We start from the raw sequence: 16,119 nt of genomic DNA, 5'->3' as shown, positions 1-16,119 counted from the left end.
TCCATGTGGCTTTGACATCATGAAGGAAAGCCACAATAATATATACATATAACAAGTAAGATAATAACCCCCTTTTTATTGTTTGTTTTATTTATTGTTTCATGTTTATGAAATGTTTGTTTGTTATAATAATAAAAAATATAATATATATATATATATATATATATATATATATATATATATATATATATATATATACTGTATAAGATCTACTGTGATTTATCCTGTGCTGTTTAAGAAGAAAAAGCAGGGAACTCGTTCCTGTGAGGCTGTAATGAGGAGACCGATCACAGCCACTTTGTACAACTACACTTTTATTATTCCGTTAAAGCAGACATGGGATCAGGGTGAAAATAAAATTAAAGACTATGGACAGAAAACAACATGTTAAACAATTAATAAAGTGTCTGGAAAAAAGAATTTCGCTTTATGTATCATATTTGAAGGTGCTGAAGGTGGAAATGGTATCTTTGTGGATGGCTTCATTTGAGCAGCTTTGCAGTCGCCATGGAGGTCATGGTAGTCATGGTTGTCATGGTAATGGTGGGCACAGTGATGTCTTTGAAGATGGGCTGCGTTACGCCGGAGTAGGACACTTTGTTCTCACTGAGGGTCCCGATGATCATCTGACGCATTTCCCTGCTGGCATCGCCGCGTACCGCCAGCAGCGCCTGGATGTGCTCCTCCCTACGGTGAGCAGGAAGGACAAAAGACATGAGCAACACTTAGCTTGTGTGGCATCAGCCTGCTTTATGATTATCCACTGAGACACATTGTGTAATTGTCGTTGTAATCAATATGATTATTAATGGCTGCATGCCATTTAGATGTTCCATTTTAGAGGTCAAGCTCAAAGCTAACACTACTTTAAAGGGATAGTTCAACATTTTGGCAAATTGGCCCATTGCCATAATCCCTATAGTCATACCAGTAGGTTCGTTACCTTTAATTGTCAGTGCAAGCTGTTTTTAGATCAGCGGAGCAGAGATGTGAGCTGTTCAGAGCTACGCTACAGAGGCATATGGTATTGCTGGGTTTCCCCCATCAAACAACTCCAAAACTCTCTGGTGGACAAGTTGTGACCTGAACATTCACCACGCTATGAGATAACGTAGAATTATGTAACATTACACAACACACAAACCAAATACTCAGAAATACTTGCACTTTTTTTTAAAGTATATTTTTGGGGCTTTTTCGCCTTTAATTGAAAGCACAGTTGAGAGAGAGACAGGATATGGGGAGGCAGAGAACTTGTCCACCAGAGCGTTTTGGAGTTGTTAGATGTGTATTTGATGAGTTTGATAGGGGAAACCAGGAAATACCATGAGCCTCTGTAGCGTTAGCTGAGCAGCTCACGTCTCTGCCCCACCGATCTAAAAACAGCTTGCACTGACAATTAAAGGTAATGAACCTACTGCTATGACTATAGGGATTGTGGTAATAGGCAAATTTGCCAAAATGTTGAAATATCCCTTTAAACTGCAGGCTAGTTTGTGTACCTGATGTCAGGATACTTGGACACCAGTGTGGTGACCTCCAGGAACAGCAGCGTGGGGTCAGTCAACTTAAAGACTTCCGCGATGGCAGCGATGGCACCACAAAGCCGGTCCGTGTCTTCACCCTGCACGGCAACAATCAGCCAAGATTAAACACAACGCACCCTGCAACCTGAACAACGTTACAGTAACCATGACATCTGAAACTCACAGCGGCCAGTTTTCTGAAGAGGAACTTGAACTGATCGGCCTCTTTGATCATCCTCTCGGCTCCCTCCCTCCTCTCGTCTGCGTTTTTGAAGGTGATTCTCTTCTGCATCACGGCTTTGATGTACTCCACCACCACCCTGCGCAGCGCCTCGCTCGTCATCTCCTGCAAACACAGAGCGGCCGACATGATGAAGCCACCTTCCACCACGGGTATTCGAAGGTTTCATACCAAGAGCTCAGTTCCCTACCTGGTTGTAGGGTTTCTTGATCTTGTTGAAGTCATTGAAGTAGTCCTCCACCGTCACGCAGATGGTGTCCACGGCGTGAGAGCCTGTCAGCCACTTCCTGGTCAACAGCTCGTTCAGGTGATGCTGCCAACGACATCCACATTTAATCAGTGATGTGATAAACTTCCACCGACTAATCTCATTTAAACTAGTGCTTCACTGTGTGAAGGCATCTGTAGCACATTATCCTGTAGTGGAACCGGTGAGTCACCATCTCTGGGGACACTTAGGTCAGGAGTTTGAAAGCCCAGGATCCACATGTTCAAAGGGTGTAATCTGGATCAAAATTAACCGGATTTTAAAATCCCTTGTTTGGCCATCCAGGATCACGCTATCCGTTTTACTTCTATCGCAGTTGTTCAAAGCACAGTGTGTCTGAATTAGTCTGATCCAGATACAATTCAAAATGACCAAATCCAGATAACTATGAAGGTAGATTTGCGTCTTTATTATAAAAAAAAAAAAAACTTACTTCAACCAAAAAAAATATTTTCACTCAAAAAAAAAAAAAAAACATTTTCAATCAAAGAAAAAAAAAGTGTAGTTGACTGAAAATATATTTTTTGATTTAAGTAATTTTTTTTGTGTTTGGACCATATTATGGGTATATTTGTGTCTTTATTATTCAATCCCAAAAAGATCCCTTATCAGAATCATCCTAATTTTTTGGATCAAAGTTATCCTGATTCTACAAAAGGTTTTGAACAACACAAACTGAGGGTTTGATCCAGATTAAATTGGATTACACGATGTAATCTGATCTCAGAATCTGTTTTTAGTTTTGAACAACCCTTTTTCAAGATTTGATCCAATCCATTTATCCAAAATCCGATCCGATGACCTTTCGAACAACTGGGTCCAGATGTCCAAAGTCCTGCTTCAGCAAATATTCAAAAGCCATTAACACAACTGGTGCTGTAATGCTCCCAGGCTACTTTGACTCAGACTTTGATTATTGCCACCAGCCGCTATATTTAAACCTTGGTTCACTGCCAATCAGTCCAACACACTGCACCAAGAGCAGCAACAAAGACTGGGTTTATTTTTAGCAGAATCAATGTTACAGCTGATGTTAAAAATACAACACACTTCTGTGTTACGGTTAGACCTTTACCTATTCACAGAAACTGTACCAATCTGCTGGTGCAGTGTCTGTCAGGCTTACTGTGTGTCAGATATCGTGTACGATCGTGTACGATCGAGTACCTGTGTCTCATATTGAGTTTCACCTTCATTGTTCTATGTGAAGCCTAGATTGTAATGATTGTAATTCTTTAAAGGCTGCTATAGATCTCAGTCATATTTGCCATCTTACCCTCATTACCAATTAAATTCTTATTATGTAAAAATCTGTTTTTTGTCACATTTTTGTTAAAAGGCGAAGGGGCTTCCTCTTTAAGGCAGAGTTTATTCTTGTGCTGGCTAAAATTAGTGAGAAACCAGCTGAAAGTGTTTCAGAGTTTCATTAAAGTTGGAGTCTGGAGGGCTGAAGGCTCCATGTGACATGCTTCAATTGGTGATGGTGTGGTTTTAAAATGTATTTTGGGGTGTTTCTGGTGAAATAGAACTGTGCTGGACAGTTGACAGTTCTGTCTACAGTCTGTCGCCCAAAGATGTTACAGCAGAAAAGGACTGGAAATTACCAAATCTATGGGAGTGTTGTGTAGCTGGTCTGAAGCCAGACAACTAAGACTACTGCAGAGTCATGTGACCCAGAAGATGTTGCTGTTTGTGCTCTTCTCTGTGGCAATTTAAAGCCCAGTGTTTGCAGGTCTTAGTGGGTTTTTTTGATCAGTGGACAAGGGACCTGTCCTGAGCACATGTGAGAACACATCTGGCACATCTTGTTAAGTCTTTGTCAGATTTGGAGAAACTGATTCATGTTTATGTTTATGTTTATTAAAGACTCCCATTAGCTGCTGGACTTGTGTACTTTGTAAAAACTAAGAGAACAGAACAGCTTTGTTATATAGTACAAAAACAATCACAAACAACCCTGAGTAAGGCTCGGCACAGAAAAGTCTCTTTCACCTCCAGGTCGAGGAAGACCTCGTCCAACAGGAACTGGCACCCCTCCTTGGCCACTTCATTCAGAGTCCTCTCTATAGCAGCATCGCTGTCTGTGGGCTCTGAGGACTGAGTGTATTTCCTCTTCAGGCTGTTGATGGACTCTCTGAGGAAACACAACACACGGTTCTGATGGCAGGCGTCACAGTGCGGTGCCCTGAACTACTCCCTGTGCACGAGCACAGTGAGTAGTCACAGCTGTTGTAGTTTCACTCACTGGGAGACTACATGGTGGTTTCTCACTTTGACTCATGGCATGATGTCACCCCACTTCCTGTGTCATCTGACACTCCCTGACTGTTTATGTAGATTATTTTGCAATAGGGACTGACCAATATCATATTTTCAGAGCTGATACCGATATCCATTACTATTAATCAAGGAAACTAATAACCCATTTTTAGAACTGATATTCATTTACAGTAAAAATGAAATGTTGATGTTAAATTTTAGAGTAACACATCTGGAATTAGACTGAATACAGTATACTGTTTATTTGTTTTTTGTACACTGCGATTATCTGTGATAAAAAGGGATAGTTCAACATTTTGGCAAATTGGCCCATTGCCATAATCCCTATAGTCATAGCAGTAGGTTCGTTACCCTTATTTGTCAATGTGACAATAAGAGACAATAACGGAACGTTACAGAGTTGTTTTCGAAGTAGATGCAAAATGCTTGCTTGAAAAATGTCCCTGAAGGCAACGCTCATCAGCGGTTTTGCATGAATTTACCTATAAAACAACTCCATCTCGTAACATTCCACCAGAGCGTTCTGGAGTTGTTGGATTGTGTATTTAATGAATTTGATGAGGGAAACCAAGAAATCCCATTAGCCTCCATAGCGTAGCTCTGAGCAGCTCACAGCTCGGCTCGGCCGTACTAAAAATAGCTTGCACCGACAACTAAAGGTAATGAACCTACTGCTAAGACTACAGGGATTATGGCAATGGGCTATTTTGCCAAAATGTTGAACCATCCCTTTAAAATACATTTATCTTATTGGTTATCAGTGAAACTAAACAGCCAATACCAATTATTGTAAAAATGCTGAATATTGGCCGATATTATCGGTCATGCTGATAATCGGTCTATCACTATTTTTCAAGCTCAGTTCCTTTATTTGTCTTGATCAACTCTTTCTTGTCCTTACATAAATGAAGAAAAATATTTCACATTTTTCAAGTTGAATTAATCTTAATGAACATCACTTATGTTCAACAGGTCTGTTTCAAGTGACAGCTGCATAAACAACCACCAGGTTTGTTTACATGTTAATCAAACTCCACCTGACATCATGAAGTCACTTGAAGTGACAAACTCACTTGAAGGTTTGGCAGTTGTTGATGATGGCGATCATGTACTGCACATAACACTGAGGCATTTGTCTGTCTCTCAGGTGCTCCTCTTTGTAGAGCATTGCCTCCTCTCTGTACCTGCACACACACACACACACACAATATTAGTAATTCTTCTAATACTGACTGGAATGATTCTAATTAACTGAAAACAACTGTGGGCAGTCTGGGTTTTAATGTTGGAGATGTTTTTATCCACCTGATGAGGAAGGAGTTCATCTGCTTCAGACACAGCTTCAGAACCTGCTCTTTGAAATCTCCATCGATCTGTGCTGCGACCTGCAGGTTCTGTTCAAACATCTGAAGAAGAGAGACATGGACATGGATGAGTGAAGCAGGAAGATGATCAGGAGGCAGACGGAGAAAGTGCCTACTTAACATATGTCTGCGTGGCTCTGTGTTCACAGATGTATTCAAATCTAAGTACACAAATACTGGAGCTGATTTACATAAGCTCAGACTGTATGTAGTGATGTTCAGACAGAAACCTGGGACCAACGACTCCACAGATCTCAGCTTATAAACAAACCCATTTGCTGTGGTGATGCGGTCGCTCTTCTTTTAGCTCTGGTTTGAGGGAAATATCACCACCCAATGATTCAGGTGAAAGGTGAAACAGGTGAAACATTTAGAGCAGCCCTGTGTACTGTGGCTACAATAACAACTCATTACAGACTTCAGACATAACACACCCAATAGGTGACCACAGGCCAGTGCTCATTCGTGATGCAGCTATTAATCAGGTAGATACATATAAATACCTAGGCGTCCATATGGACAACATGCTTACATGGCAGGTGCACATTGACAAGCTTTGCTCCCGACTGCAGCAAAGAATGTATTTCCTGAGAAGACTCAGGCTGTATCAGCATACAAGTATGGTATGGCAATACCTCGGTATTGGCGAAGTCTAAACTGGCACGTCTGGGCGGCTCAAACCGCCATGAAAATCATAGGGAGGGAGGAGCAGAACTATCTTAAGTTGCTATATGAGAAATCACTGCTCAGAGAAGCACAAAAGATTTTTAACGACCCGACACACATCCTCAACTCAGAATTTGGTGTGCTGCCCTCAGGTCGAAGGCTCAGAGTTGCCCCCCCCCCCCCCATCAATGCCTGCCTGTATATCTGGTCTGATTTCATCAGGTCATTATGGTTGTTAGAGCAGAACATTCATTTGACCATCATGTCATCATCACTATCATTATCAGGTGTGTAGTATTAGAACACAATAATGAGGCATTAGGCCAGGCGTTCAGGCCGAGAATTAATGCTAGTGAGTCGGGCCGCGTCAGGTTTGAAATGTATGGCTTGTTGAGAACTCTAGTCTCTGAGTCCCCCTTGGACCTGAAGCCCTGACACACTGAAAATCTGGCATGTGCGCATGTGAATGTGTGTGTGTGTGTGTTGCACCTGAAAGACGATAGCAGGCAGTGTGGTCTGGTAGTATCCGTCCTGGTCGGCCTCGGGCTCCGTCTCCTTCTGCCAGTCCTTCTTGTCTGTTTCCAGGGCCTTCCGCAGCCAGCCCGTTATATTAGACTGAAGACAGGGACACACACACACACACACACACACACACACACACACACACACACACACACACACGGTCCACAATTAACAAAGGCAGATTCTAACATTGTGCCAAACCACTGGTTACTAGACATGTGAGGAGAAGGTAAACTGTGAGGGAGTTTTATCACGTTGGTGTTATAAAAGCTGGTGATGAGCATCTCTGACAGTGTGTGTGTGTGTGTGTGTGCCTCTTACTGTGAAAGTCTGCACGTATTTGCTAAGCAGGTCGTCCACCACGTCCTGTGGCAGCAGAGACTCCAGCTGGTTGATGTCACACTCTGACAGGAGCTCAGGATGGCCCATCATCTCCACACTGACACACACACACACACATGCACACAAACACACACACACACACACACACACACACACACACACACACACACACACACACACACACACACACACACACACACACACACACACACACACACACACACACACACACACACACACACACACACACACACACACACTGTGATTATGAATCAGTAACATATCATATCAGAGACAGAGTAGGGAGTCAGGCGCTGCTCGGACGGGTTGGGAAACAACGCGTCAGTCAGTCGTCGGCTCTGCCAGGTGTTGAAATACCTGTTGCGTCATAATGTCGGTGGAGAAGTGTGTGACTGTGAGGAGTTTACACACCGAGGTGGAGCTGTATAGGTTACCATGAGGAACCTGACAACTCAAGTGCAGTCTCATGCAGGAAAGAAAGGAGGGTTACGTGCTAAACTCGTTGGCCGTCTCTGCTTTAGTTGGCTTCATTTTGGTAATGTTGCTATAATGTTGCAATGTCCGGTCTCTGGTTTAGGTTTGTGTCGTTTTGGATTAACCACGCTGTTTCCAAAACGACACTTCAGCAGAGAATTGAGTGTAAGTACATTTTTAGAGTTAGCCTGCAGATTTAACAGTAGCTCCTGTCATTACTTTATTTTCTAAATATCATTTAGCTGGCCCTACACTGACTCACAAACAAAACCTAAACCAGAGACCGGACATTGCAACATTATAGCAACATTACCAAAATGAAGCCAACTAAAGCAGAGACGGCCGGCGAGTTTAGCACGTAACCCTCCTTTCTTTCCTGCATGAGAGCCCTCTGGGCCGGCGGAGCTGGGTTAATTGTCGGCGTTGTTTTGTCCGTCCCTCTCCCACCTTGATGGTTCTAACTTCGCCACAGGGCAACAAGCATCCACACAGTCAGTGCAACCTGCGTGTAGTGCGATAGGCTAAGTAATCCAAGTAATCCATTTTTTTTAAAGAAGGTAACTGTATTCAGAATACACCAATTTAAACTGTAACTGTAACGGAATACAGTACACTCATATTTTGTATTTTAAATACGTACTGTAACGCCTTTACGTGTAATGCGTTACTCCCCAACCCTGACTATGATACCCCTAATATGGACGCAAAATGTGTCAAACTGTTTGTGAGTGTGCGTACCTCTTGTATGTGTTGAGGACCCATGTCAGCAGGGACACAATCTCATTTGCCTCCAAGTCTTCAGCTGCCAGTTCTGTGACTCGGGTGGACACAGCATTGTGGTAGAGAACGAAGAACCTTGAACATACACACACACACACACACAAACCTGTGAGACAACACTTACCTGAGTGTGTTGTGTTTAACTCAATACTTTGTCGATCAGTTCCCAGGATGCACATGTTAGACAGAGAAACACTGTTTTTGTGTGTGTGTTACCTGTTGAAAGTGTTGTAGTGTGGGGGGAAGCACTGCACCATGAGGTTCTTGACCACAATCAGGTCGTCCAGAACGTACTTCCTGGTTATTTCTAGGAGACGGACCAGCCACATCTTGTCGGCCTCTCTGGTCACAGACTGGGTTCCCTCGATGCGAGTGCTGACTGTTCCCTCCAACACCTGCAACACAACCAGATATTTACACAACTGTCTGCTGCTGGGCTTCGTTCAGACTGATCATGTGGCAGCTGGCGTCTGTAGAGCAGCATGGTGAATTAACATGTAGAATATGAATAAGGTGCAGAGGTGAATGAGTCTGAGCTCAGACACTGAGCTATTATACCTCAGTGTTATACCGTATAACAGACACTGATTCACTAAGCTCTGATGTGAATACAGGTGGGCAATATGGCAGAAATACCATATCAATATTTATTTATTTTTTTATTTATTTTATTTTTTACAGTAAAATCACATCTTTTCATTGACTTTGACCTATTTTTGACTATTTTGCAAGTTGCTGGACAGTGCAACTAAACTAATATATAAAATATATATAAAAAATAGGCCAAAGAACATCTGGACAGATGTGTGCAATTTTGCAAACAGGTGCCGAGTACAATGGACATTTAACAAGAACGTTGACATGCTTAAAGTAGGACTACACTCAGTTGCTAAACTCAGATATTATAATGGGTTTAAAAGGTGAGGGAAAAAAACTGAAATTAAAATTAACTCAAATACACCAGTAAATCAAATAAAAATGCATTTGCAAACAATAATCTATACAAAATAATATTGTTGATGTTAGCCATAGAAAACACTGTGCTAATGTTCATCTCACCTGTCCTCCTAACCACCATTGGTTGGATCAATACTGTGGAACTAAGTTAGAGTTGCCTCATTGGCCTGTTTTTCTGTCTCTTTACAGACTGCAGTGTTGACAACATAGCAAATCTTTGTCTATAATATTCCATAGACACTTTGAAACCAAAGCCTCATATTCCTAAATAAGAATGCTTTCTTAGCAATTTTGCCTGGTTAAATAAAGGTCAATGATGATGATGATGATGATTCATTTAAAAGAGTTCAAAGCAGCTTCCATTCAGTCGGGATGTTTGAGTGCAGACTATTGGAGTAGAACTACTAAACGGGACTGTATGAAAATAGGGAGAAAGGAGGAAAGAAGAGAAGATAAAAACACAAACACAGTAAACAGGATAGCAACCAGACTGGAGAGTCAGAGGAGGAAGGGAAGAGTCAAGGGGAAAATTAAGAAGAAGAATTCCAACACAAGGAGGAAGAGGAGTTGCAGCAAGACAAGGACGGAAGGAAAAGAAGATAAAAAATGGAGAGAGAGTAAAAAAGGGAAGAAGGTTTATATAAGCAAGAAGAAGTGGGGAAAAATATTTCTAAAGATTTCTGCTCTCACCTTAAACATCCTGTCCTTCCAGCGCTTGGGTCGGCCGGGCGGGATGAAACCCGTCTGCTTCTTGCGGTCGACCATGCGTCGGTCGATCTTCTCCTCCCGCTCGATGATGCGCACCACGGACACCAGCATGGTGGGATCGCGGCGCACGGTGACCATGGACCTCTGCAGTACCATCCACAGCTGTTTGGCCAGCTCATCGGACAAACCCTGAACCTGGAAGAAGAAGACAACGACGCTGAAAACCAGCTGGACTCCAAGCTTTGAGCTGGACCATCACTATGGCGAGGAGGAGCGTCTTTCAAAATCAACTACAACTACAGAGGCAGAAGGCTCGTGTCGGTAAGTAAGGTTTGTGTTTCCAAATGTTTTCAATTCGTTTCCATTCAGTATCCTTCATTCTGAGCTTACATCTTCGAAGTAGATGGAGATGAGGTTCATGTCGCTGGTGTTCTTGCTGTCCATGCGGTACTGCTCGTACATGAGGTCGTCGCGGGAACACTCCAGCTCCATCAGCTTCCTGTGGGCCTGCAGCAGCTCCGCCTGCTCTATGATGAGCTGCTGTGTCTCCTCCACGATCTCTGGGACTGCACACACAGTGACAGAGACACACACTTTTACTGAGAGTCTTTGAACATTTTCTTTTATATGCTGGTCTTTCTCTCCATCAAATCAATATTTATTTATAAAGCACTTTTCATGCATAACGCCAGGTTCACACCGGAGCCGCGTCCCTCCAGTTCACACCAGGCGCTGATTTCTCCGCGGCGGTCGCAAGCGCCTCTGCTCCTCAGCCGTTGTTTACTCACATTCAGAGCTGTTTTTTTTACATCATGGATTACTAAATGACCTCATATAATTATAATGCCGTGTGCTGTGGGTCAGACAACTCCCTCCACTTCACTTCCAAGATTAATTTCACGTCGTTCTTCACTTGACAACAACTCGTCTCTGCCTCTCTCTCTCGCTCTTTCCCTGTTTGTTTGTGTGTTTTGAACCCCCCCCGCAGCCAGCCCACTCCGTGTCTCCCTTTCGTGTACGTGTGTGTTTTCATCTCTCTCGCTCTCTGTTGAGAGTCTGACAAATATAAATACAATCGCATTTGTCAATCGCTGTATTTTGTTTTGAAAAGTGCTTTATTTTGAAAATTGACCAGATTCTCTCGTTGTTTCATGTATGACTTCCTGCCAAGATTGACGCGATTGCTCGCGGCTCGCGCACAAAATAGAACAGACGCCGAAACGGTCGCTGCAGGGCGGTCTGAACTACACCATCGGTTAACTTGGGCGCCGAAAGGAAGCGGTCACCGTTCCGCGGCTATTTGCGGCGCTTCCGCGTCCGGTGTGAACCCGACGTAAGGTGCAGCACAAAGTGTGAATGTAGGTGAATGTTTTCAATGTCTATCTATCTATCTATCTATCTATCTATCTATCTATCTATCTATCTATCTATCTATCTATCTATCTATCTATCTATCTATCTATCTATCTATCTATCTATGTGTTTTTGTATGTATGTATGTATCTATCTATCTATCTATCTATCTATCTATCTATCTTACTTTGTATCTATCTATCTATGTATTTTTGTATCAATCAATCTATCTATCTATCTATCTATCTATCTATCTATCTATCTATCTATCTATCTATCTATCTATCTATCTATCTATCTATCTATCTATCTATCTATCTATCTATCTTTCTTTGTATCTATCTATCTTACTTTGTATCTATCTATCTATGTATTTTTGTATCTATCAATCAATCAATCTATTTATCTATCTATGTATTTTTGTATCTATCTATCTATCTATCTATCTATCTATCTATCTATCTATCTATCTATCTATCTATCTATCTATGTATTTTTGTATCTATCTATCTATCTATCTATCTATCTATCTATCTATCTATCTATCTATCTATCTATCTATCTGACTGGTGACAAGTTTGATGACTTCTGTTCTCTGTGATCCAGGAAGCTACTAGAATATTGTGCCAACCTGATCGTATGCTTCACAGTGAATTTGTTCTCATGCCCTCAGACCGGCAACGCAAAACAAATCGCTATGCAAATTCTTTCATTCCTTCGGCCATTAGGCTGGTAAATGCAAAAATAAAAAAGCATAACAGGCAAACGCTCCTGATCTTAGTTCTGGCTGATCCTGAGTTGAGCTGCGACAGAACCAGACCCGAACCTGCCTAACAGGTAGACTGTGGACACACACACAACGGTCCTGCAGTTTGACGTGAACTCACCAGAGAAGATGTTTTTGAGGTTTTCCACAGCAGAGGCCAGCTGACTGTGCTGAACCACAGCGTCCTTGACGTCTTTCAGGTTCTCGATGGTGTTGATGCTCTGCCTCCAGTCGTTGCTCACGTCGGCCAGGGAGCTCTGGATGTCTTTGACGTCCAGCAGGGCGCTGTGCAGCTGGGTCAGTCCGGTGCGGACGCCGTCCAGCTGGGACTGGATGGCTGCCTGGAGGACATTAGAGGGCATCAAGAGATAAACACTGTGAGGGAAGTCTTTCATCGGTGTTCTTTCTTTGTGACAAGACTGTAGGAGCAACAGACCGCTGCTCCCACGCTGCAATCTCAAGCAGAAGGAACCTACACTCTGGATTCTTTATTTATTCTTGACATTATTGCACTACTGTTCTGCCTCCTTTGCACAAGCCGCTTTTTTTTTCCCATTTCACTCTATTACCTCACCCAGTTGTATTTATAACATTTTTTCTACCGCATAATTTATACAAGCTGTACATTTACTTATCACAATTATTATGCATTAATCAATTTCTTTTAAACACCATGAATGTGTGAAATCAAATATAGCCAAAATATACTTGCATTACTAATTGTTTACACAAAATATTTAAAGTATCTATTAATATAGGACCAATTATTAATCCCCCACAGGAAATGTTTCAAATATTAAAGTCATTAATTGTCATCTATACCAAATATTTTTTTTTAAATAGTTTTTTTTTATACTTTTTGATTACAAATGACACACTTACATTTCAGCAACAACAATTCAGTGTTACGTTAGGTATGTACATGTAAATTTACCAGTATCTGTGCATTTAGCTTTACTTTGCCGACATATTATCTTTTTTTGGAAAGTGACGGTATTTAGGAATCTTTACGATTACTTAATTGTGGCGTTTAATACCGCAATTAATTGTGAAAACAAGAAATCGTGATATCCCTAGTGTATATATATATTTTTTCTCTATTTAAATCATTTTGTACATAACAGTACATATTTTTGTTGACACGTATTTATACATAGTGAATGTCAATAGTGAATATTATTCCTTTCTTTCTTTACTTGTCCTGTACTTCTCTGCTACTGTTGCAAGTGAATTTCCCATGAGTGGGATCAATAAAAAAGTCTAATGTCTTTACATCAATTAATAACAATGTGGGATGTGATGACTAATACAGTGCAGCAACTGTAAACTTTTCACTAGTAAACTGTTATATTAATGCACGGATACGAACTCAGCATTCTGGGGGTGAAAAAATCCCACGTTGCCCCTATCTTCTCCCATAGTGGACAGAGCAGATGTGTAAATTGAGGAGTGCAGGACTGAACCCCACTGTGCTGTGTGTTTAAACGTCACCTTGAGCCTGGCCTCCACCGACGCCTTTTTACGGGCCTCTCTTCGTCTGTACTGCTCCACCTTGTCCAGCTGGTCCGACCTCTGCAGCATCCCCGCCACACGCTGCACCGCCGTGGCGACCGCCTCCCGACTCGTCTCCTCCATAGTGTTTCTCAGCGATATAAAGTACCAGTCGTATCCAAAAGCTTCATGCAAAGGCTGAGGATGGAAAACACGGGCAGTCACACACAAACACCAACAATAACAATGTTTTGCTTTTGTTGTGTTTTTATATCACATATGGCAATGTGGTAAATTTGTTTCGAATGACAGTTCCAGAAACTATTATATTTGATGACAGGAAGACAATAGGTCTTTGTTTAACGACACGACACACTGATAGACAGTTAGTCGCAATAGCCTTGTAAAAATCTGCAGTTAACAGATCCATCAGACATGACAGACACATGTTAACAGGGAAGACTTTTGTTCCTGATGTTTATATGTGTTTAATATCTGTCTTCAATTGGAAACTAAACAGTAATTCACCTGATTTACAGATTTAAGCCACAACTATCCATCAAATAAAATGAATTTCAGGTTGTTTCTGGCTTGATTAAATTCATTTGACTAATTAAATTCTTTTTGTTTACCTTTCTGATACATTTCAAAGTCCAATACAATACAGTTCACCTGCAAATAAGTGACTGTAGGCCCATTTCTACAATCAAACAAGGTCTTACACATGCAAAATGGTTTAATAGTAGAAATAAAAAAAAAATAGAAAAGAGTATTGCTGATGCTGTGGTTTACTGCCACAGTTAAATCAGTATAGGAAACAGTGTTGTCTGACTGGTTGTTAGATCAATTGTTCTCTACAGAGAGATTGTGGCACAGTAAAATCCACATCATGTGGCTGTTTAAAGGTTATAAGAACTTATTTACATCAAGTTAATTGCCGTATTCAACGTTTTAGTGGGTTCAGCAGTGATGTGAGTGTGAGCCAGCTGACTGCGATGGTTAGAACCCTTATATAGAAAAATTATATACAAAACATTGTATTAATGGCAAGGTGTGGAGTGCTAGTTCTGGTCATATGCAGGCAGGCTAACTGTTAGCCTTGTCATAGCCTAGCTAGACTGTGTCATTAGTTCATCTGCCTCATAAATAGCTACACAGTGGCAAGTGGTGTTATGATTAATTAATAACAAGCATTCCTGTCAAATTAAACGTGTTTATCACGACAACTGATTAACAGCAAAATAAACGTTGTTAAGCAGAATGGTGGCAAATGACTGAAATGCCTTAACTAACTTACTGCAACGAATATAAGAGGTCTTTTAATCAAAGTTAATCTCCAGTTTATATGTGAGACACGGTGGAAACCAGAGTGAAAGCTGGGACACGACCAGCTGTCAAACTGGTGTCAGTGTAGCATCGAGTACCGATGGTACAGACTAGTAATGATGATAGCCTGTGAGCTAACGGTGAGCTAATGTGACGTAGTGTTTTATTTAAGCAGTGAACAGTGTAAATGAACCTGTAAGTTAACGTATATCTCCCAGCTTGACAAACATATTAGCATAAGCTAAGCTAACAGTCTAACAGGAAGGGCTAACCCTGCTTTACTGCAGGTGAAACAGGGCCATTATATAAACACAATGCATGTTCTTACCGAAAGCGGTTAAGGACTAATCGTAGTAAAGATGAAATACATATCTACTAAATATAAAATCAATATTTGTAACGGACTGGTGTTGTTGTGGCTCCACTTCCTCCTCCGAGCTCCGCCCAGCAGCAGCTGATTCAGTTTCCTTCTTCTACCGAAAGTAATGGAGGTCCGCTAACCGCGACCTGGCGCATTACCGCCACCTATGGGTGGAACTTGGCGACCCCCTGGCACGAACACGGTTCTTTAAACGGTCGGCCACAATGATTTTGTCTTTCCTAGGCCAGGGGCCAGGTCCATATTGTTAAAGGCAATGTCATGACCATGTAATATTTATATCTTAGGACTATTGTCAATCAAAGGAGTCTTGTAGGAAAAAATGTCAGTGATAGGGAAAGAGAAATAATAGCTGATGGTGAGGTGGAAGCTATTTTACGAATGGTTATTTTTATTTCCATGAAACTGATGTCCCACTCTCTGTGTGTTTCCATAGATCTCTCCAGAGCTCCATCCCTCTGCACCAACTGCCACCTGCACTTTCCTCTGTCCCTACTCCCTAAACAGACCGGCCTGCTCCTGAACCAGTCTGCCATCCAGTAGGCTATTGCCCATCTCTTTCTAAGAGTTTTCCCTCAGTGGATGTGATGGTCTAAATTGTTGTTATTATGCTGTGTAAAGCCCTTTGAGACAAACTGTAGAGGGCTATAAATAA

At 41.7% G+C, this 16,119-nt stretch overlaps 1 protein-coding gene across 2 annotated transcripts; it reads right to left on the bottom strand.

The window, feature by feature from the left end:
• Nucleotides 1-303: 303 nt before the first annotated feature.
• On the bottom strand, nt 304-15,554 carry exoc3 (exocyst complex component 3). 2 transcript variants are annotated; one of them, XM_083991187.1, is made up of 16 exons: nt 15,414-15,554; nt 13,760-13,957; nt 12,390-12,609; nt 10,540-10,715; nt 10,132-10,344; nt 8,701-8,879; nt 8,443-8,559; nt 7,189-7,306; nt 6,835-6,960; nt 5,621-5,721; nt 5,389-5,499; nt 4,028-4,169; nt 1,958-2,080; nt 1,711-1,872; nt 1,503-1,624; nt 304-687 (listed from the first exon to the last, which is right to left on the bottom strand). In XM_083991187.1, exons 2-16 carry the CDS (start codon nt 13,901-13,903, stop codon nt 483-485), a joined length of 2,259 nt encoding a protein of 752 aa, XP_083847313.1. In that variant the 5' UTR covers nt 13,904-13,957; nt 15,414-15,554; the 3' UTR covers nt 304-482. The 2 variants fall into 2 exon arrangements, with proteins under 2 accessions (XP_083847313.1, XP_083847314.1); XM_083991188.1 differs by having other exon boundaries at nt 15,491-15,522.
• Between the last annotated feature and the right edge of the window lie 565 nt (nt 15,555-16,119).

Source organism: Trachurus trachurus (assembly GCF_905171665.1).
Source record: "Trachurus trachurus genome assembly, chromosome: 17".
Classification (NCBI taxonomy): Eukaryota; Metazoa; Chordata; class Actinopteri; order Carangiformes; family Carangidae; genus Trachurus; species Trachurus trachurus.
The sequence above is the reverse complement of the archived record's forward strand: the minus strand, read 5'-3'. Positions and strand labels throughout refer to the sequence as shown.

Excerpts from the sequence above, each read along its gene's own strand:
- exoc3 (XM_083991187.1), bottom strand. The coding sequence starts at position 13,903 with ATGGAGGAGACGAGTCGGGAGGCGGTCGCCACGGCGGTGCAGCGTGTG. Across the intron at positions 10,716-12,389 it reads CCTCAAAAACATCTTCTCTG|TCCCAGAGATCGTGGAGGAG; the intron begins GTGAGTTCACGT and ends CTGTGTGTGCAG. Across the intron at positions 2,081-4,027 it reads AGGTCTTCCTCGACCTGGAG|CATCACCTGAACGAGCTGTT; the intron begins GTGAAAGAGACT and ends TGTCGTTGGCAG.